At 56.3% G+C, this 21,875-nt stretch overlaps 6 protein-coding genes across 6 annotated transcripts; 4 read left to right on the forward strand and 2 right to left on the reverse strand.

Moving 5' to 3' along the window:
• Positions 1–1,956: 1,956 nt before the first annotated feature.
• On the forward strand, positions 1,957–8,584 carry CDC39 (CCR4-NOT core subunit CDC39; the record flags this gene model as incomplete). Its single annotated transcript, XM_076677285.1, has 11 exons — positions 1,957–2,703; positions 2,774–3,246; positions 3,309–4,972; positions 5,037–5,548; positions 5,617–5,904; positions 5,972–6,510; positions 6,594–7,181; positions 7,246–7,360; positions 7,432–8,056; positions 8,131–8,258; positions 8,342–8,584. The coding sequence occupies 11 exons, from the start codon at positions 1,957–1,959 to the stop codon at positions 8,582–8,584; spliced, it is 5,922 nt and encodes a 1,973-aa protein (XP_076535804.1).
• Positions 8,585–9,182: 598 nt separating this feature from the next.
• Positions 9,183–12,470, forward strand: JCM15063_004242 (uncharacterized protein; the record flags this gene model as incomplete). The annotated part of the gene is made up of 8 exons (XM_076677286.1): positions 9,183–9,312; positions 9,587–9,769; positions 9,852–10,586; positions 10,657–11,175; positions 11,235–11,784; positions 11,857–11,932; positions 11,997–12,381; positions 12,460–12,470. 8 exons carry the CDS (start codon positions 9,183–9,185, stop codon positions 12,468–12,470), a joined length of 2,589 nt encoding a protein of 862 aa, XP_076535805.1.
• Positions 12,471–13,087: 617 nt separating this feature from the next.
• On the reverse strand, positions 13,088–14,913 carry SDS22 (type 1 protein phosphatase-activating protein SDS22; the record flags this gene model as incomplete). The annotated part of the gene is made up of 7 exons (XM_076677287.1): positions 13,088–13,267; positions 13,348–13,440; positions 13,509–13,612; positions 13,682–13,799; positions 13,871–14,057; positions 14,132–14,430; positions 14,503–14,913. 7 exons carry the CDS (start codon positions 14,911–14,913, stop codon positions 13,088–13,090), a joined length of 1,392 nt encoding a protein of 463 aa, XP_076535806.1.
• A 145-nt stretch (positions 14,914–15,058) lies between these two features.
• GUF1 (GTPase GUF1) lies at positions 15,059–18,172 on the forward strand (the record flags this gene model as incomplete). Its single annotated transcript, XM_076677288.1, has 13 exons — positions 15,059–15,262; positions 15,321–15,813; positions 15,893–16,177; positions 16,241–16,408; positions 16,479–16,621; positions 16,697–16,868; positions 16,944–17,070; positions 17,140–17,170; positions 17,234–17,590; positions 17,698–17,744; positions 17,810–17,870; positions 17,939–17,994; positions 18,070–18,172. The coding sequence occupies 13 exons, from the start codon at positions 15,059–15,061 to the stop codon at positions 18,170–18,172; spliced, it is 2,247 nt and encodes a 748-aa protein (XP_076535807.1).
• A 447-nt stretch (positions 18,173–18,619) lies between these two features.
• JCM15063_004245 (uncharacterized protein) lies at positions 18,620–20,400 on the forward strand (the record flags this gene model as incomplete). Its single annotated transcript, XM_076677289.1, has 5 exons — positions 18,620–18,743; positions 18,808–18,924; positions 18,999–19,199; positions 19,276–19,590; positions 19,667–20,400. 5 exons carry the CDS (start codon positions 18,620–18,622, stop codon positions 20,398–20,400), a joined length of 1,491 nt encoding a protein of 496 aa, XP_076535808.1.
• Positions 20,401–20,454: 54 nt separating this feature from the next.
• JCM15063_004246 (uncharacterized protein) lies at positions 20,455–21,875 on the reverse strand (the record flags this gene model as incomplete). The annotated part of the gene is made up of 4 exons (XM_076677290.1): positions 20,455–21,014; positions 21,096–21,617; positions 21,705–21,734; positions 21,810–21,875. Coding segments are annotated over 4 exons (1,178 nt in total), but the record flags the coding sequence as incomplete, so codon positions are not given.

The raw sequence follows: 21,875 nt of genomic DNA on the forward strand, positions 1-21,875 counted from the left end.
ATGGACTCAGATCGTTGGCGGGTCAATATAGGCTCGAATTTGAGTGACGGACTTGAAGAGACCAAGCGCTATCCGTTGTACTCGTCCGGCATTCCTCCCTTTCGCGCGACGGCAGATTCCACAGTCATCGCTAGCGCTAGATCCGGTTTGTATCAAACGCAAGTGCTTGTACTTTGTTGGAAGGGTGGGGTCTCAAGTGTTTGTGCGATAGACTGATGACCAGCGAGAACTGGTCGGATACAGTATTCTCCTTCCTCACGCATCCCGCGACTACCGTTGCACGCTCAGTTCTGATCATCTGCAAGCCGCAGGCCATAGGCGGGGGCAACATACGATTTATCAATTCGACTGGCCTTCTGCCCGGACCATTTGCGTTGTCCTTCCTTTCATTTTATCGTACTTATTGTGAAGTAATCGTGGCGATCGGATAGCCGACCCACTCGATCCTCGTAGCGAAACTCGGCGCGACCTTCCGACAAAGTACGAGCAGGGAATGAGTCGCTTTGTAGCGTAGATCCAGCTTTGCGGGTGTTTATCGTTCCCACTGACACGTTCTGGCAAAGACTGTTCTAGAAGAAGTCAAGACATCTCGACGAGCCGCACTCACATCTGCGAGTGGTGGAGGGTGGATGAAGCTATGACTTAGAAAACGAACCAAATTCGCCGGAGCTTACGGCGTCGTTTTTTGCATTTTGTCTGATTCTCGATCATGGCTTCCTCAAAAGAGCGTAGCTTAACCAACAGTCACTCAAGCCATCGGGAAAGACGAACTATGGACAGAATTGCAATCACGAGGCGGAAGACGTAAATTGCTTCGTACAACTTGATCATACTCGTGTCTCTCGCGCAGCACTTCATGCCGACCGCTCCGAGATCGCCCTGGCAACATCCTCGCGACTATTCCGTCGGATGAAGCAGGTGAACATTGCCAACCTCGAATTGAGCGCGGAACGTGCGAAGCTAAGCTTGAGTCGTACTATGTGACGCCGTTTGTCGTCGTTGTCTCAGTACTGGATGACGACGTCGCGTCCGCCCCGGGCGTGTACTCCTGTTTCTCGCTGGCTTGCTGCCAGTGAGGCGACTTCAATGTATGTACGTTCGTTCGGAAGTCCACGGCGGGAGTCTCGCTAGGGTAGTTGATTTCGCTTCGCCACTCGCGCTGACACCCATGCTGCACACTCTGCCCGATGTACAGACTTCCCTGCCGCGCACGAATCGACGCGCTTGGAGTTGTCGGCCGCTGGTTGGCTTTTTATAGAGTTTTGACTTGTCTTGTTTGGATTCGACTGTTTCCTTTTTCCCCTGTTGCGCTGTCTTTTCCTATAGTATATCCTTCGCCTTTGCCAAATTGGAACAGAACGCAGTCCCTGACCCGAAAGGAGATTATTTTGAGATCAATCAATTTACTGTAATATTCCGGCGGAAGTAACCCTAATAATCCCTAGGCTTCTCGCTTTCCCCCCTCATAGACAAGCCGGTGTTCGCGCGCGCGTTACATACGAGGGAGACGAGCAGCAGCCTCGCAGGAAGACCTCTCCTCGCCTTATACCCGACCCGCTCCGTCCGAGGTCGAGCCTGTGCAGGTGCGTCGCAAATCGATCACTTGTCCTCCCAAGTCCTCCTCGCGCGCTCGATCTGTCCCTCGCGGCTGCTGACCCGCGCGCGCAACGTGTCTGACACAGTAACGCGAGTGTGTGGTACCCTCGGCGCACCTCGACGAGCAGTACTCGCCGCCTCCGATCTGACAACGAGGCGGCATCTCCTTTGACCGGCACTCTCTCGCCCGCATCGCTTCTCCCGGCCCGCTTTTCTGTGGCCCTCTTCTCAGAGCAACCTTCGCTCGGCAGTCAGCTCGCTCGGCTCGGCCTCGACCCGAGTTTGAACCGGACACCTCGTCTCCGCACCCTTCGACTCACCCGACACTCGTGAACCTCCACCGGACTCGCTCGTGGCTCCATGAGCAAGTTCGGTCGAATGAGCGACAATACGTCCACCGCAGGCGCAGGCGACAATGGCGGATCCGAGATGGCGGTCGCGCAGGAAATGGTCGAGCTGATCGACATTGCCAGCAGGGAGGGCGAGCAAGGCAGACCGGTCGACGTGCACTCGTGGATCAAGGCGGTCCACGGTGCCCATCCGGCGTTGAGATGGGGCGACGTCTTGCGGATCTATGATTCGCCTATGCGCCAACTCCCCGACACGACCTGGTCCCTCCGCGCCCTCGCCAACATCCTTACGCTGTCGCCCTCACCGCAAGCTGCCTCTGATGACCCCCGCTCGAACCGTCCTGCACCACCACCGCAAGGTTTTGTATCGGCAGCCGGAGGCACTAGCGCGATCAGTGGACTGTGGTCTCCTTGGGCCAACCCCCTGTTGCAGTTCACACTCTTGGACCGCCTCGTCTATCTCGCCGTGACATCCGCCGCTTCTTCGTCCTCGTCTGAGCCACCATTCCTCCTATCGTCACTTCCCTCGGTTCACAAGCTCGTGCTCGCCGAGGATGCCTCGCACGCCAGCCCGACCATCAAGTCGCTCGCGACATCCGTACAGGCGAGCGTCTGGAACTGCGCCGAACTAGTCAGGACTCTGATCCGGCTCGGCGCAGAAGGGAGCGGAGAAGCGCAAGCGAGGGCCCACGAGTTGCTCGATCGCGGATGCAAGAGCAATCCCGAATTGATGTTGATTGGTTTAATGCAGATCGAGGTGCGTTTCACTCTCCTTTGCTGCGTGCATGTCAATGTTGCTGACCCCAGTGACACGTTATATTCTACAGAAACCCTGGAATGCCCTACACGCCGAGCTCACAGCGCGCCTGCTCTCGACGTTCTTGACTGGTCACCCTTCGCACCAGCTCGTCTTCTTGCGCCTGCACCAGCTTGACCGGCAGTTCCTCTACGCTGCGCTTCGCGATTTCTACACAGAATCCGAGATGAATGTGACTCGCATCGTCGACATCGCTCAAGACCTCAAGGCGCTGGACGAAATTCTCGAGAATCTGCGACCGTTCGAGCTGGCGCTGGACATGGCAGCGCTCGCCAGCAGGCGCGAATACCTCAACTTGGACAAATGGCTCACGAGCCAAATCAAGTCGCACGGCGGAGGTCTCGTTAGGGCGACTCTCGACTTCGTTGGGCACAAAGTCGGTCACGAATTGAACAGACAAGAAATGGAGATGCCGTCGGAGCCGACGACCCTCGCGCTGAACGCGGCGACGATCGCTGTCTTCATGAGGGTGCTTCGCTCGAAGTAAGCCTTGCTGTAATCATCTTAGTCATTCGCACGCCACTGATACATGTACTTTCGATCAGCCACGAACTCTTCACAGGAACCGACGTCGAGCTCTTCAAGGAGGTTCGAACTCAATGCCTCCAACTTCATCCCCGCTTGATGAACTTTTCGCCCAAGAACTCCGACTCCGAGCCAGGAATGTCGGTCACGACCTTCTCGTCCGAGATTGAAGCCGAGTGCGATGCACTCTACAAGCGCATGTATGAGCAGGAGATCCCGGTCGACAAGGTCGTCTCAGCCCTGCGTCAAGCCAAGGATTCGGACAATGCCCACGATCACGAATTCTTTGCCTGCTTCCTGCACGGCCTCTTTGACGAGCACCGTTTCTTCAACACGTATCCCGCAAATGAGCTTTCCCTCACCGCCTATCTCTTCGGAGATCTCATCCAGTACCACCTCATCGACTTCATCCCTCTCGGTATCGCTGTTCGCTACGTTCTCGATGCGCTCCGCAACCCGGCGGATTCGAACTGGTTCCGATTCGGTATCCAGGCCCTCGCGAGGTTCCAAGGCAGGTTGAGCGAGTGGCCGCAACTCGCCCACTCGATCGTGTCGATCCCTCACATTCAACAGCTTCACCCCGAAGTTGCCAACATGGCGAGGCAGGCGCTCATGCAGCGAGAAGGATCAGATGGTGCTGCGGTCGACCTCCCTGGAGGACTCGGTGACGGGTCGGGAGCGTACGAGCACGGGCCGCCGCCTCCGCCCGAGCGTGTCGCTTTCACTGCGATTCACGTCGACACGGACGGAGCAGATCCCGATGCACCCGACGAGAACACGTCGGACAAGATCCTGTTCATCGTGAACAACCTTGCACCTTCCAACTTCGATGCGAAGGTTCGCGACATGATGGATCGGATCGAGCCCGAGCATTTTGCCTGGTTCGCCCACTATCTGGTCGCGCAGCGCGTGAGCATCGAGCCGAACAACCACCAGCTGTACCAACAATTCTTAGATGCTCTCAAAATGCCACACCTCGTCAAGCGCGTTCTCTACGAGACATTCGTCAAGCTCTCGACGCTTCTCAATTCGGAGAAAACCGTGCAGTCATCGACAGAGCGAACTCTGTTGAAAAACCTCGGCTCGTGGCTAGGAGGATTGACGCTCGCCAAGGACAAGCCGATCAGGCAGAACAATATCGCGTTCAAACAATTGCTCATCGAAGGTTACGATTCGGAACGCCTAATCGTCGCCATCCCTTTCGTATGCAAGGTTCTCGAACAATGCGCCAAATCCCGCGTCTTCCGTCCGCCCAACCCGTGGTTGATGGCGATCCTGCGCCTCCTGGTGGAGCTTTACCAAGCGGCCAATCTCAAGCTCAATCTCAAGTTTGAGATTGAAGTCCTGTGCAAGTCGCTCGATATCGACATCAAGGACGTCGAACCGACCGATCTCCTCCGTAACCGACCAACCGCGAAGGATCTCGCCGCCGCGCAGCAGAGCCAAGCTGCGGCCGCCCTCGTCGCCCAGCAGGCTGCCAATCAGCAACAACCGGCCGACTTGGCGCTCGCGTCTCTCGCCGCACAAGGTCACCTTTCGCACGACGTTGACGAGCACGGCTTGAGGACCGGATTCGGACCCGCCTCCGCTGCTCATCATGCGCTTCCCGCTGCTGGTAACGACCATGCACGCCAACCGCTCATGCTCGGAGTCAACCAGCCGGGTTACTCGCTTTCGCTACAAGGTCAGCTGCTTCCTCCTCCTTTGACGCGGATACAAACTGATCCGTCCGATTTCATTGTGCGCAGACACCGTTTCAGCTGCTCTCCAGGCCCTCCCGAACCTTGTTGCCTTCAACCCGCAGCTCACCCTCTTCGCCTCGAACAACTCGCTTCGCCGCCTCGTCTGCGTCGCGATCGACCGCGCCATCCGCGAGATCATCGCGCCCGTGGTCGAGCGCTCAGTCACAATCGCAGGTATCTCCACTCGTGAGCTCACGATGAAAGACTTCGCAATGGAAGGGGACGAATCCAAGATGGGAACAGCGGCGCACCTCATGGTGCAAAATCTGGCTGGCTCCCTTGCGCTCGTCACATGCAAAGAGCCTCTTCGCCTGAGCATGGTTACGCACATCCGCAATCTCCTCCTTCAAAACGGCTTTACCGACGAGAATATCCCCGAGCAAGCCATCCTTGTGCTCGCCGCAGAGAACTTGGATCTCGCGTGTTCGGTCGTCGAAAAAGTCGCGATGGAGAAGGCTGTCATGGAGGTGGACGACGGACTGTCTCCGGCATATTTGTCGAGGAGGAGTCACCGCGAGGTGAGTCTGGATCTTGCATGGCCTTTCTCCGCAGGAGGAGCTGACGCAGCCCTTTTCTATGCCTACAGCGCTCGCGCGAAGCCTTCTGGGACACCGCCGCGATGGCCGCGTCTCACTATTCTGGCATGCTTCCGGATCCTCTGCGCCTCAAGCTCGGTGGTCTCTCGGACCGCCAACTTCTGGTATACGAAGATTTCGCTCGACTTCGTGTCCTTCCTCCGGCTCTCCCGACCGCCCTCGACGGACGCAACGGTGCTGCTTACTCAGAGCCGTCGCCTGCTATGGCTGCCGCTCCTACTCCTGTCGTTGCCGAACCGGTCCTCTTCACGGCGCCGCAGGTCATGGAGAAATTCGCTGTGCGTTTTATGCCCTGTCGTCATTCACCGAAGCCGAGTCATTCTGATCATGCGCTCCGCTGCACAGGCTCTTGTGAGCGAACTGGAGAAAGCGCTCGCGAGCGAGACTGCCGCCGCCCTCACGGGAGTTCCGCAAGAATCCGATGTCCGTCGAATCGTTCAACAGATTCCTCTCATCGCAGCGGCTTCGGCCTCTCGCGACGAGACTGTGCTAGGTTGTTCGCAGAAGGTTGTCCAGCTCATGTACCGCAGTTCGACAACTCTCGGTCGCGACGCCTATGTGTTCCTCCTTGATCGACTTTGCGCCATCTCTACCAAGGTCGCTAAGGAAGTCTCGGCCTGGCTCCTCTACGCCGAAGACGAGCGCAAGTTCAACGTTCCGGTCACGGTCGCCCTTCTCCAGACGCGGTTTATCCAGCTTGCCGAACTCGACGTTCAGCTCGCCAAGTTCATCCTTCGCGAGTTCCGCGCCAGTGTCATCGATTTCGCAGCCAAGCTCGTCTCAGCGTGTCTGGCCGAGATTCCGCCTGTCGCGACCAAGGAACAATTTGCCAACGCAATCGATGCTCTGCGCGAGGCAGCTCGCAACAACAAGGCGACTGACGCGTAAGTTCGCCTCGGTATGCATACGCTGACACCGCTTGAGAAATTGCGCGCTGACGATCTCGCGCCTGCTCGCTGTACTGCAGCGCAAAGGAACTGCTTCAGCAGCTCGAGGCCCGCTCAGCCGCCGTCGATGTTGGCCCTGTCTCGATTGCCAAGGCTGCCGTAAATGAGCCTGCGGTTCGCGAACAACTCACGTTCTGCTTCGCCGAATGGGTTCGCCTTTACCAGCAATCGTACAACGTGGAGAAATCGTTCGTCGATTTCGTGGTTCAACTCCAGAAGCAAGGCATTCTCAACGGCGAAGAGATCTCATCGCTATTCTTCCGAGTGTGTGCCGAAGTCAGTGTCGACAGTTACATCAAGCACAAGGCGGCTGGCGGAACTCCCGCGACCGGCATCTTCCAACCTGTCGACGCCTTTGCCAAGTTGATCACGTTCATGATCAAGTACCACGCCGATCCGACCGGAGCCAACAACGACAAGGCCAAAGTGCACTACATGACCAAGGTTCTTTCGATTGTCGTGCTCGTCCTCGCCAATTCGCACGAAGAGCTTGGTCCGCATTTCCAGCAGAAGCCGTTCTTCCGGTTCTTCTCGAGCTTGCTGAGCAACCTCGCTGCAATCGAGCTTCACCTCGGTCCGGCCTACTACCAGATTCTCGTTGCATTGAGGTATGCATCCGGCAACTGCAATCAACTCTTCTCTCCGCACACTGACACTTCTCGTTCCACACAGCCACTCGGTCAACACGCTGCAGCCGCTCTTCTTCCCGGGCTTCACCTTCTCTTGGGTGGGCTTGATCTCGCACAGGCTCTTCATGCCCAAATTGCTCGCCATGGAGGATCGCGATGTGAGTCACGCTTGCGTACCACAACCCTGTTTTGCCGTGGGAGGACTCACTTTGCGGTTTCGTTTATCCAGGGCTGGACTTCGTTCCTGCGTCAACTCATCGCGCTCATGCGCTTCCTCGCGCCGTTCCTGCGTCGCGGCGAGCTGACTGATACGACCCGCGCCCTCTATATCGGCACCCAGCGCATCCTCCTTGTCCTCTTGCACGACTTCCCCGAATTCCTCTCTCAGGCTTACTATGCCCTTGGAGATGCAATCCCTACCTCCTGCATCCAGCTGCACAACCTTGTACTTAGCGCCTTCCCTGTCGACGCTGGAATCCGTCTACCCGACCCTCTCCAACCCGCTCTCAAGCTCGAACTCCTGCCCGAGACGCAGCTCGCTCCTCAGTGCCTTACCGACTACACGATCGCTCTTTCGAGTGCCGATTTGCGCACATCGCTCGACCAGTATCTCTCGACGAAGCAGCCAACCGAGTTTGCCTCGACTGTCCGCGAGCGTCTTGCTCTCGCAAGTGCTCGCGACCAGCCCGATCGGGATCCCAAATTCAACGTCCCACTCATCAACTCGCTCGTGTTGTACCTTGGAGTCGTTGCCCTCAATTCGTCGAAGGCCAAGACCGGCGTCGTCCAGTACGACGCCCAATGCGAATCTGCCAAGCTGCTCAAACGCCTCTTGCAAGATGTCGAGCCCGAAGGTATGTAGCGTTGCTTTCCAATCCACGTGCTCGTTCAGGTTCAACTAACCATCTGTGCTCTGATGTCAACGCAGCTCGGTACTATATCCTTTCGGCATGCTCGAACCACCTTCGATACCCTTCGTCCCACACTTACTGGTTCTCAAGCTTCATGCTCGATGCCTTCGGAGAGACCACTAACGAAGCAGTCCGCGAGCAAATGGTCAGTTACTTTCCCCTGATTTTCCTCGCGTCGCTACGACAGCCTCCGAAGCTCACCTGTCTTTGCTTTCACGCTACCTACAGCTTCGGGTCCTGCTCGAACGTACGATGGTGTCCAAGCCGCAGCCATTCGGTATCCTGTACACGTTCTCGCAGCTGTTGCACTTGCACAACTCGCACCTCTCGGAGCAGCTCAACCGCCTCCCGGCCGATGTCCGCGGGGTCGCACCGTTCCAGGAGTTCATGAGTTCGCTCCTCAAGAAGACGATCGTCGCTGGGCAAACCGTCTCTGGCGTTCCTCCGGCGTCTGCCACCGTGCAAGTCTGAGCTCTCGAGCGCCCGACCCATTTCTAGCATGAGCCTTCCCCACTTCCATCCCCTTGAACCTGTTCATTCTTTTCGTTCTCACGATCGCAGTCACGCAAAAAAGGGAACCCAAATTTCATTTTCGTCTAGCAGTCAGCCGTCGTCGTCGTCGTACTTCGTCCTCCCAATTTCTCTGCCTCTCGAGGGGACCCCGTTATATTACTTTTGCTTCTTTCCTTATCTTTGCCACATCTCCCCCCACTCCTCTGCTTTCCCTTGTTTGTCTTTCTCCGACCTTGGCTGTTCCTCTTCCTTCCTTCTCGTCTCTAACTTTTCCAGAAGCCCCTCGTGTAAAACCATCGTATCGCTCCCTTGTCACCCCATCAGCGTTTCGGGCCGTGCCTGCAGCGAGACGCAACAGCAGCTACTGAGTGATTGCATAGGAACGCAGGTGACGTGTCTCCCGAGTTTCGCAACTTTTCGGAGCCCATGGCTTGCCAGCCTCGTTAACAGCGCCAACTCGCACAAACTCTTCCCCTCTGCTCAGCACATAGACGGAACCAGCAGAGGGACCACGGGGAACCGCTGGCTGCTGTACTGCATCGATCCGTCGTCCGCCATGGCGCCGTCGTCGTCGCCTGCGTCTTCACCCAACACCAAGAACAAGTTCGCGTTCCCGACCCTGACATTCCATTGCGGCCTAATCGCACTGGTTCTCGCTCTTGCTGTGATTCGATTCTTCGTACAAGGTGAGCGAGCGATCTCGATTAGGTGCTCTGCAGCAGCCAGAGCTTGAACAGATGGAGATCCGGCTATGTCCGGCGCCAGCGATGCAGCGCAGTCGAGAACTTCTTCCGAGCATGCACTGAGCAGGCTTGTGAGACGAGGCAGCGCTCGTCGACTCCGGCTTGCGACCGGAGATTGCGGGCCTCGCCTTCTGAGAAGGCCGCCGTCTGAGCCGCATCTTTTGGCAGCGTTCGAGCCTGTTGCTGACCTGCTCCTGCTTCCTGTCACTGATTGCAGATTCCGGTGATCGACACCATTGTCGCGCTTTGCTCAATACTGGACGATGGCTCGACTCGTCTCACAGCACTTGGCAGCCTGAAGGGTGCATGCTGCATCCGTACACGCCCAAACAGGTCGGGCAATGCCTGCAAGGCCGCACAGTCGTCTTCATGGGAGACTCCACCGTTCGCCAAGTGTTTTGTCAGTCTAAAATATCTCGCTAGACCAGCACCATTGTCAGGCTGCGCCCAAGCTGACTGACTTCCTTTGACCTGCCGGACAGACGCCGCGGTCAAGCACGTTGACAAGAAGGTTGAGACCGTCGCCGAGAAGCACTCGGATCGGACAATCACTGCCGGAGGGATCACTTTCTCATTCTATTGGGATCCGTTTCTCAATTCGACGAAAGCGACTCAATTGCTCAAGGGGACCCTCGCTGCAAAGTCGAGCGACAGACCGACCCTTGCCGTGATCGGTAGCGGTATCTGGTATCTGCGTCACCCCGAGGCAGGGGGAATTTCGACCTGGAACCGCAAGATGGACGATATCTTCGCTGCGGCGAACCCGGCCCTCCCCCCTCTCGCCGACGAGCTCATCCTGCTCCCTGTCGAGAACGCCATTGAGTCTCGACTCTCCCCCGAGCGCGCCGCAACGGTCCACCTCGAGGATATCAAGACCATGAACCAAGGCCTGGACGATCGGATCCGCAGTGCAGCAGCGAAGGCGCGGGGAGCGTACGCTACCCGGCAGCGCCCGATTCTCGCCATCCCTAGATCGTTCAATAAACTGATCGCTGGGCTGGAAGACGAAACTGCCGACGGTTTGCACTTCTCCGATTCGGTCAGCAAAGTTCAAGCAAGCATTCTCCTCAACTTGCGGTGCAACGATGTCCTCCCGAAGAAGTTCCCCTTCGACAAGACATGCTGCTTCCAGTACCCTTCGCCCAATTACGTTCAAATCGCACTTCTTGTCGTACTTCTCGCCTGGGCCCCGGCAGGCCTATACTTTTATTCGCGACGTGAGTTGCAGTCGCACTGCTTTTCTCTCCCTTCTATGCAGCGAGGAAGCTGAGATCGTTTCTGCTACAGCCGACCTTTCGACCTCGTTAGCCGCTTTCTTCCCTGAGCAGAAATATCTCTTGCCTCTCGCCATCTTCAGCTTTGCGGTTTCGTTCCTGTTCGTTGCCGACCGGACCAACCTTTTCCTCAAGGAGAACAAGCAGTATGACGCCCTCACATTCGCCATTCTCTGTATCGCTTCGCTCGCGGCAGGTGTCGTGACGATGAAACCTGTCGAAAAGGACCTCGGGTTCTTGAACCGCGACCAGACGGATGAGTGGAAAGGTTGGATGCAGATAGCAATTCTCATCTACCACTACGTCGGTGCGAGCAAGATCAGTGGAATCTACAACCCGATTCGAGTGCTAGTCGCGGCATACCTCTTCATGAGCGGCTACGGCCACCTCAGTTTCTTCCTCAAAAAGGCCGACTTTGGATTCGCTCGAGTTGCCAACATTCTCGTCCGGCTCAACCTCCTCACCGTCGTGCTTGCCTATCTCATGGACACGGATTATCTCAGCTACTATTTCTCGCCTCTCGTCACTGTTTGTACGCTGGTTCCCTTGTTTGCGTCAGGAATTGGAGAGCTGATGGCAGTTGTGCTATAGGGTTCGGTATCATCTGGGTGACTCTGTGGATCGGTCACGCCTACAACGACCGGCCAATCTTCCTCCTATCCAAGCTCTGCGTCGCTGCAGGTCTCACAGCCGCCTTCTTCATGGTCCCGGGACCTCTCGAAGCGACTTTCGGATTGATCAATCACGTCTTCAGAACATCCTGGAATGCTGGAGAATGGCGGTTCCGACAGACGCTCGACATGTGGATCGTTTGGGTCGGTATGCTCACCGCGTACGCTTTCATGAAGATCAAGGAGTATCGAATCACCGAAGACCCGCGATGGGCAGACTGGCAACGGTGGACGATAATCGGCTCGGCGAGCACCATGGCAGGCTACTTCGTGTTTGAGCTCACGCGCGAGTCAAAGTTCGTCTACAACGGGTACCATCCCTACGTGTCGGCACTCCCTGTTCTCGCATGGTGCGTGCTCAGGAACGCAACACCATTCCTGAGGAGTACAAGCAGCAAGTTTTTCATCTTCTTTGGACAATGTTCACTCGAGACGTTCATCATCCAATTCCATCTTTTCATCGCCGGCGAGTGAGTATCATCATATCGAGGTCTTGATGTCATCCTGGGCGCTGTAGCTGATCACCTTGACGTTGTAATCAGCACGCGGGGAATTATCATGATGATTCCAGGTGGACCTTGGCTCAGACCGATCAACTTTATTATCACTTCCCTCGTTGTAAGTCACGTCACGCATCGAACCCTGGTCCCTCCTAGCTGACGCTCCGACAACGACAATGTAGTTCGTATTCGTATCGAACCAAGTCGCGATCGCGACCGGAGTCGTCACCTCCTGGATCTGCTACGTTCCGAAAGCCACATCTTCGCGATTACCCACGGCGAATGCTTCGGCTATCCCGGCAATTCCGTCATCGGCCACCCTCGCTTCGTCTGGAGCTCATACCGCCGGTGGTGGGCCCGGTGCAGCAGAATACGTCGCGCTGAGCACGATCAACGAGGACGACAAACCGGTTCGATCGAACGGAGATTTGGCTCGTGGCAGCCATGTAGATTGGGACAAAGAGAAGGGAGGCGGAACAATGGCCAAGGTGGCAGACTGGATCAAACGCGATCTTCGGATCCGCTTCGTTGCCATTTTCGTCGGACTGTGGGGGCTCAACATGATTTGTGAGTTCCCACCTTCTTTCCATTTTGGAAAAGCCATAGCGAAACTTGGGCCCTGACCCTTTTGCGGCTTCTTTTCAGATCCCCAGTAGAAACATTCTGAACAGGTGTGGATTGTTTCAGCTCAAAAATTAGGGGGAATGGCAAGGTTATTTTGGTACATTTTCGCATCTCTCACGTATTCCGCGGCAACATAGACGCATCAGCAGTATTCCTCGAGAGTCGTCCTGCTCGGTCTCAGCGAGTAAATCATGAGACATCGTCTTCCAGATCTGGAGCTGTTTGCGTATTCTGCGACAAGAATCAAGGATAGCATTGCTACGGTCGAGTCAAGAGTGAGGGTCCTGAACCTTGTTAGTTGTCATTTCCGACCCCATGCTTGGGCGAGGTAGCAAGTGAGTGGGTCGGTGCACGGATTCACAAGAGCATCTACCTCGCGCTGTGATCAGGTAGGAAGTGCTGCTTCCCAAGTCGATGCGGGACTAGCGTATTCGTAAAGATCACGTCACTCGACAATAAGGATCAATTTACAGTACAAAAAGCAAGGATATATCTTCCGCTTCACCACCAAGCAGAACGGGACAACTCGGCAGAACGGAGTCTGCGAACACGGAATCAAGGCTCAAAATAGCTGTAAATCCGTCTGCAGCCTGTCCTTGAGCATACTAGTCTTATTGAGCGGGGGTTTTCATCGCGCTCCTCATGGAAATCATCGCCGAACATAGGTCGCATCGATCTGTTGTACTTGAGGACATTCGAGCATGACTTTTCTGCGGTAGTTTGGACCGAGTTGAGCTTGTACCGGGTTGCCTTCGAGGTAGACCGTCGACAGGTTTGGATGCGATGCAGGAGGCAAAGTCGGTAGAGTTTCGAGAAGATTGTTGTTTGCCTGAGTGAACGAAACGTGTCGTCAGGTATGGGAGGTATCAGTAGCAGGTAGAAAGACTGCTTATGAAAGTGGAAACGAACCCAGAGCTCCTCGAGTTCAACCAGCGACGACAATGATTCCGATGTGATTTCCGTGATCTTGTTGTGACCGATATCGAGAGTCGTCAGACTCGTCTGTGGCGAGTCCAGATAGGGTGAGTTCACGGAGTCAGATGGACGGTAGAGGATAGGGTCTATCGCACCAGTTTCTCGAGCCCTTCCACTTTGGTCAAACCATTGTGAGAGAGGTACAGTTCTTCAAGGGACACGAGAGAATCGAGGCCTTCAATCTTGGTGAGTCGATTGCCTGGCCAACCAAGGGGTCTGAGTTAGTAAAATAGAGCAAGCCGAAAAAGATGGCACATCCCAAACTCACTCTGGATACTGAGCGTTCTCAGCCCGGTCAAGCCTTCGAGGCCTTCGATCTTTGTGATCTTGTTCTTGCCCAAGAAGAGTGATTTGAGGTTTGCCGAGATGGGCAAGTTCTCGATTGTCTGTCAAGGATATCCCGCGACGTCAGAGGAGGAAACAGTGACAAAGATTCAGTGGCGCTCATCGATCTCACTCGAATGCGATTTCCTCCATATTCGAGGTAGGTGAGGCCGAGTCGATCCCGGACTCCCTCGATCTTGGACAGCTTGTTTTGAATCAGGTACAGGTGGGTGAGGTCCGGGTATGCGTAGCGGGAGGTTGGAGATGCGTCATCGAGTGACGCGACCGAGCGCAGGAGGTTGAACGAGAGATCAAGCGAGCTAGGCAGACAGGGTATCCAGAGGGCAATAGCGTGAGCTGGTCGCACCGGTGAGGAACGCAGATGGCGACGTACGTGATGGCGTCGAGACCTTCAAGCCCTTTCACGCTCTTCAAGCTGTTGTCGTACAGGTCGAGCTCCTCGAGCGCTTTGAGGTCTCGGAGAGGCCACACGGTCTCGAGGTCGGACTCGCGGCGACGGACGTCGTACGGGAAGTCTGCTTCTTTCTTGGCGGCATCCTCGTCGTCGAGTTCGTCCTCGTCCAGTTCGTCTCGAGGTTCGGTATCACTCGCCGTGGTTGGGGGTGCGACAACAGCAGTCGGTTCGGGGTGGTACGACAGGGAAGTGAGGAGGTTTTGTCGCAGCGAGATCCTCTGGACAATCGATACACACAGGTCAGAGGTGTTGGATCCAGGTACGATGCAGCACGGGGAGGGGGGACTGACTTGGACTTTGGTGAAGCGTTCGATACCCAAGCCTTTGAGGGTGCGGAGCCTGAGGTGGGTCAGCTCGAGGTCGAGCGCGTCGTCGGGCAGGTCTGCGAGGATCTCTTCGTTGTCGGCGAGGGTGTCGCCGGGCACGACCGTGTCTCCTCCCGCAGGCGACGAGTCTCCGAGGGGCGGCCCCATCACGAGTTTGGCCTCGCGCTTCTTCGTGTCCTCAAAGTGGCGCTCGTCGAGCTTGAGGTTCGAGAAGGGCTCCTTGGACCCGCCCTCTGAGACGTTGCCGCCATCCGACTCGGACGAGGCGTCTCGATCAACGCTGCGGTCGGACGAGGCGGTGTCGACGCGTGCGGTTTCGGCTGCCACAGCTCCGCTCGCTGCTCCGGTCGAGGTTTGCGGATCTTGTGCGGACATACTGGTATCGATCCGACTCGGGCCGTGTGCAAAGGTGAAGCGGAAGCGGGAGAGTTGACTGATGTAGATCCTGATTTATTTCTGATCATCCGCTCGACCCTTGATTCGCCAACAAGTCTCGCTCGCTTCGAACTGGACGCACGTCATGCGATCGACCCTCGCGAGCAGTGCTGCCCTCGCCGGGAGCACGGTCCGCCTTCGGCCGGGACCGAGTGTGGTCGCAACTTGTCGACTGTGTTGGAGGCGTCCTTCCGTCGCTCGTGTCGCTTCTAGCGCCCTCGAGCCACGACAGACACGCAGTCTGACATCTTCGGCTGTCTGGCATGCTGCCACTTCCGCCAGATCCCCCGTGAGTGCCCTCGCGAATTAATCTCTCTTCTCCTCGGCTCATCCCTCGTTCTGTGCAGGCGACTCCAGCGGCAACTGCTGTCTCGAACCCATCCGTCCCTTCGCTCGCCAAGTTTCCACCGGAACGGATACGAAACTTTGCCATCATCGCCCACATCGACCACGGCAAGAGCACCCTCGCCGACCGCATGCTCGAACTGACCGGCACGATCCCCGCCGCCGTCAAGGACATCGACCGGCCCACGACCGAAGAGGCCAAGAACGAACAGGTCCTCGACACGCTCAAGGTCGAACGAGAACGCGGCATCACCGTCAGGGCTCAATCCGCGACCATGTTTCACACGCACACCACCGCAACCGGCGAACGCGAGACGTACATGCTCAACTTGCTCGACACGCCCGGTCACGCCGACTTTTCGAGCGAACTCCTGCGCAGTCTTCTCCCGAGTCAGGGCGCGCTCTTGCTCGTCGATGCCGCACAAGGGGTCCAGGCGCAGACCCTGAGCGTGCTCGACGAGGCGATGAAGCGCAACTTGACCGTCGTCGGCGCAGGTACGCGGATCCCCGAACATCCTCCCCCTCCTCTCCGCTCGATTCTTGTAAGCTCATTACCAGCTCGACGATTTCGCAGTAAACAAGTGGGACCTCGTCAAGGACGATGGTCGAGGCGAAGCCGCTGTCAAGGAGCTGTCGGACTTGCTCGGGTGCGAGGAATCGGAAATCCTGAGACTGAGCGCGAAGACCGGACTCGGCGTCGAATCGGTCCTCGAAGCGGTCATTGAGCGCATCCCGCCCCCACCTCCAGTAGCGCAAGACAAACCGGAGCCACTGCAGGCATTGGTGTTTGACAGCTACTACGACTCGTTCAGGGGAGTCGTCAGCCTGTGTTCCGTCTTTCAGGGAGAGATCAAAAAGGGTGCGCCTCTTTTTCAACCCTCAACGCTGTTACCGGGATAAAGTTGACACACGCACCCGACAGGCGACTCGATCACTTCGACGACGAGCGGCAACTCCTACACGGTGCTCGATCTCGGAATCTTGTCGCCTCGCGAAATTTCGATTGCAGACCGACCTGATCCCGCGGGTCGCATCCTCCGCAAGGGCATGGTCGGCTGGGTCGTCTGTGGTATGAAGGAAGTCAAAGACGGTGAGACTGTACCCTGTCCAGCTTTTGAGACCTGTCGGCCGAATTCTCATCGACCGATTATGACCTGCAGCGTATCTCGGAGACACCTTTCACCACACGAACGCTCCCATGCCGCCACTCGAGTCGTTTAAACCTCTCAAGTCGATGGTCTTTGCCGGCATCTACCCGCTCGATCCAGGAGGATTCACGAAACTTGAAGAGGCGATTCGCAGAGTCAGTTCACCACCCTCTCAACCGCCCCCCAAGGCCATTTGTTACTCACACTTCGTCGCGCTTGGCTCGTTTTAGTTGACTTTGACAGATCGATCGGTGACTTCGAACCGGGAGAGTTCCACCTTCCTAGGTCAGGGGTTCCGACTAGGCTTCAATGGCAGTCTGCACATGGACGTGTTCCGGCAACGGCTCGAGGACGAGTACGGAGAAGAAGTCATCGTGACACGACCGCTCGTTCCCGTCAAACGTGCGTCTGCCTTGCACGCTGGCTTGTTCGCATACGCTCTCGCTGATTCAGATCGGTATTGGCTTGTCGAAACAGTGACTTACAAGGACGGAACAACAAAAACTATCGACAATCCGGCAGACTTTCCAGACCCGGGTGGGTTGCTCAAGGTCGCAGAAGTGCAAGAGCCTATGATTCGGGCAACCATCGTTGCTCCTGACGAGTAAAGCTTTTGATTTCTTCCCGCCATCGCTTTTCGTCAGGATAGTCTGACAATTCGTCGATCCCGCAGGTACACTGGTGCTATCATCAATCTCTGCACCGTGAGTCGTGCAAATAAATGGACTAGCCTCTTGCAGATCGTTGACGAAAAAATAATGTTGCAGTCTCATCGAGGTATCCCTCTGTCGCATACTTACCTCTCGTCGGGTGCATCTATCTCGACGGCTTCATCCGAAACTTCGACCGCCCTGAAACCTCGCATCACCTTGTTGTACTCGCTCCCCCTGTCTTCGATCATCACGACGTTCCATTCTACGCTCAAATCGATCACGTCCGGATTCGCATCGTTCGATTACGAAGAAGCTCCGTACGAGCCTTCGGACCTGTGTCGCATGAACATTCTGGTCAACTCGCAAAAAGTCGACGCGCTCTGTACCGTCGTGCATCGCAGTCAGGTACAACAGGAAGGCCGGGATTGGGCCAAGCGGCTGCGGGATGTCATCCCGCGACAGCAGTACGAGGTCAGTTGCTTCCTTGTATCCCCTGCTGCCAAATGGGTTTGGTTGTCTTGTTGAACGTCCCGCCCCACGCTTCGAACCTCGGCGATAAAAACTTCTTCTTCATCTAGGTTGTCATTCAAGCTGCAGTTGGATCGACCATCATCTGTCGAGAACGGTGAGTTTGGGTCTTTACTCGCTGACACCGTACTAGCAAGACTGATACATCGCTTTGTGGGTCAGGGTCGCGCCATTCAAGAAGGATGTCACCGCCAAGCTGTATGGAGGAGATGTCACTCGCAAAGTGAGCTTAATTTGCTGTTGTTGTCAACCAGCACTCTCGAATACCCAGGCTAACAATGGCGAAATTAGATGAAACTGCTCGCAAAGCAAAAGACTGGAAAGGCGAGGCTCAAGGAACGCAGCATGTCAGTTTTTCCTAATCGAGCACCTCTCTACTGCTAGAACAGGACGTTGACACGAACTTCTCTGACCATGTGCAGTGGAAGGGTCACTATTCCGACTGAAGCATTCTTCAGTGTCTTGGGAGGACAGGAGAGCAAGAGAAAGGGGTCAGGCAATGCGGACAAGAAAAAGAAAGACTAGGTCTTTCAGCCGTCCAACATCATTTGAGATCGCATACCGATCACATTGGCTTCGTAGCTGTTGGCAGATTCTCATGTGGTCAGCCTGGATTCAAGAGATGCAAGCGAAAGAAGCCCCCATGGTGTACAGGTAATTTATAGAGAACCGTATTACTGAAATTTGTCGAGATTTTCCGAAACTTATCGAGCTGTAGTACGTAATACTCTAGCTGTCGCGCAACAGCAGCAATGTCAATACGATCGGACGCAACTTGTGCGAAACAGGTCGGCACATGTTGATCGATACTGTTTCATCATCAAACCGCACAATTCCGGAACGAAAGCGTCACATATAGACAGCCTTGCGCCTCGGCAGAGACTTTTGCCAGAGACAGCAGCAAGACTGAACGCCTTGGGACGAAGAATAGAGTCGGATTCAGCTCCACCCTCGCGACGCGGATAACTCGAGATGGCCAAGTCGTCGAACCCGGTAGACGCACACCGGAAAGCCCAGCGGGCCAAGGAGCTCAAGAAGAACAAACAGAACCGTACCAAAGCGAAAGAGATCTCGACCGTCAAGAAGGACACTCGCCGTACGTCGCACTCTGCTCGCGACCCTGGGTGGACTGACCACAACATGATTATTCTGTACCACAGCCCTCGAACAGGACATCCGAAGACTGAGCGCGAAAGCAAACCTCTCGAAGCAGGACAAGGATGAACTCGCAAGTCTTCGAGCCGAGGTTGCGCGCATCAACAAGGCCAAACACGAGTGTGAGTACCCAACACCCTGTCTCGAAACATGCATTGAGACGGGGATTGACCGTGTAACTCTTGTCTTTGTGCAGACGTCGAGGCCCACCCAGAACATCGCAAATTCGTCTTCCCAGAGAGGCCTGCCGAACCTGCCGACGCGCAGGGCGCAGATGAACCAGCCGGCCTGTACGACCGGAATGGCAGACTCAAGCATCCCGAACGGAGTATCTACTACGATCCTGTCTTTAACCCGTTCGGTGCGCCGCCGCCCGGGATGCCCTATCGAGAGAAACGTATGCTGCACCATCACACTATTCGCGGCGTAGTCTGACTCGAAAGCTGACAAGATCCCATACTGTACCATCCCAGCCGAGTATACAATGCAACGATTGGGCATCCCAACGCCAGAAGAGCTAGCAGCCTTCACCCCGGTGGCAAGAGGTAGTGCAATTCTAGCAAGTACGGACCACCTATGGCAAACTCACACTCTCCTTCCACCCACAGCATCAGACGGAGAAGAAGACGACGACGATGAGAGCGAATCCGATGGGGATGACATCGCCATGCCTGCTGGCCCACCGCCAGCCGGCAAGGCAGGATCAGATTCCGATTCGGATGATGATTCGGATGATGATGACGACGATATTCCACTGCCTCCTGGTCCGCCGCCTCCACAAGCTGCAGGCAAGTTTGCGCGCTCTCACAAATGATCTCAACATCTTTCCGATACTGACGACATTCTCTTGGGCGGTGCTTACAGCGGCATCGAGCCAATCTTCGCGGGTGTTCATCGCGCGACCTTCGCGTCCCGCACCTTCTAGTCCCGGCTATCGTACTCACGGTGGCCCAACGCCTCACGCGCTTCCGCCCCGACCTGCTTTCCTGCCACCTCCTCCGCCTTCTCTTCCACCGCCGCCAAATGCACCGACAGGTCCTCGGTATCCTCATCAGCTCCCTTCCCGCCCTCCACTACCTCCACAACATATGTCTGATCCGATGTCGCTCGGCAACTCGGACCCTCAACGAGCGTATCAGCAAGGGTTCTCTGCCGCGCCATCAATCGGTCCCATTCACCCACCCTCGACGTCTTCTTCCGCAACAATATCTGCCGGTCCTTCGCCGTTCCTCCTGATCGGTCAGCCTCACGGAGCGAGTGCCGCAGCATCGAGTGCGACCATCTCGGCTGCGCCTCAACTGCGAGACCTCAAGAAGGAAGCGACAGCGTTCTTGCCCGCTGCCATGCGCAAGAAGCAACAGCAAGCGAAAGCGAAACTCGACCGCGTCGGGTTGAGCAAAGTCAACGCGCGCGGCGGAGATGGAGCGAATGCTGGACCAGAGCAGGCCCACGAGTCTCCAATCGAGAAAGGGCCAAGTTTGATGGAGAGCCTCAAGGCGCGAGGAGTCGGAGGTGCAAGCGGATTGGCGCAGACTTTGCCACCGCCACAAGACCAAGATTACAAGAAGTTCGAAGAAGATTTGAAAGACTTTCTGTAATTCACAACCTTGCACGCCAGCGCCGCACATAGGAGGACACCTGCGGCGGGCTTATCATCTATGAACGCGGACCCTGACCCGGGATCGGCGCGAGCCAACTCGGAATCGCCGCGAGGCTGAACCCGATCGAGGCTTGTTCTTCTGCTGATGCTCTCGCCTCTTGTGGTCCTTCTCGTCCCGCTTTTGCTCCTTTTCGTGCTTCTTCTTGTCCTTCTCGACCTTCTTGCGTTCGTGCTCCTTTCGATGAGCCTCTTCCCGTTCTTCTTTCCTCTCAGCAGCCAATATCCGCCGTTTCTCCTTTTGCTCGGCTCGCTTGCGCTTCCTCTCCTGGCGAAGCCTCATTACCCGCTCCTTTTCCTCTACGTGCTTACGATGCGCTTCCGCGCGTTCGTGCTCGTGTCGTTCCTTCAACTTCCCGAGTTTGTCCTCTGCTTCCGCCTTACGCTTTTCCCGGTCTCGTTCAACCTCTGCATGGTGCACTTCCTGTTCGTGTTTGTGTTTGAGCCGTTTCTCAGCGGCAGCTTCCTTGCGTCTGTCAGCAACTTCCTTTTGATGTACTGCTTCCTCGTGCTGTTCGATCTCATGGGCATGCTTCGATTCGAGGTTCTCGGAGTCTGTCGCGAGCCAGAAGCGAGGTTCGTCAGCAACCGGGCAGCGCAATGAACCGAGTCAAGCGAGGACACATGGTCACGCACGGTGAACAGCCACCTTGTCTTCGAGATGCTTGCGACGGGAGGTCGCTTCGTCGTGTCGAGCTTTGGCAGCGCCGTGAGCGGCAGCAGCAGCATCCAGCTCCGCCTTGGTCGCACGACCGTGTTTGTGCAAGGTCTCGACTTGGTTCAGGTGCTGTTTACTGGCGTCCAACTCTCGAGTCGCATGGTGGTGAAAGATCGTCGCGGCTTTGAGGCGGTGATGATGGTCGGTACCCGCGCGAGCATCCTTCTCTGCACGAGCAGCGCGACCGTGGGCTTCTTCAGCCTCTGCGAGCGCTCGCTGAGCTTTATCACTTTCAGGGTGAGCGTTCGCTTGCGCCCGAGCCTCGTCGAGCCTGGTGCGGTGCGAGTGCAAGAGGTGACTCGCCGCGAAATGGCGATCATGGCGATGCTTGTACACCTTGGCTTGCAATTGAGCGTCCTGCGGATCCTTGGCGAGTTTCGCTTCAGCAGCGTGCAGTCGGCCAGCATGGTGAGTGAACAGCCTGCCAGCAGCAGCATGACCTGAATGAAAATGAACGTGCCAGCATCAGCCTCGAGCACTCCTGAAGCCGCAGAGCCGCGCAGCAGGCGGAAGCGAGAGATACATACGTTCTTCGGCGGAGTGGCCAGAGTCGGAGTCTGTCGTGAGCCAGGGTTCGTCAGCAACCGGGCAGCGCAATGAACCGAGTCAAGCGAGGACACATGGTCACGCACGGTGAACAGCCACCTTGTCTTCGAGATGCTTGCGACGGGAGGTCGCTTCGTCGTGTCGAGCTTTGG

The sequence above is a fragment of the Sporobolomyces koalae genome (genome assembly GCF_050403365.1).
Source record: "Sporobolomyces koalae JCM15063 DNA, S_koalae_JCM15063T_v1_ctg7, whole genome shotgun sequence".
NCBI lineage: Eukaryota > Fungi > Basidiomycota > Microbotryomycetes > Sporidiobolales > Sporidiobolaceae > Sporobolomyces > Sporobolomyces koalae.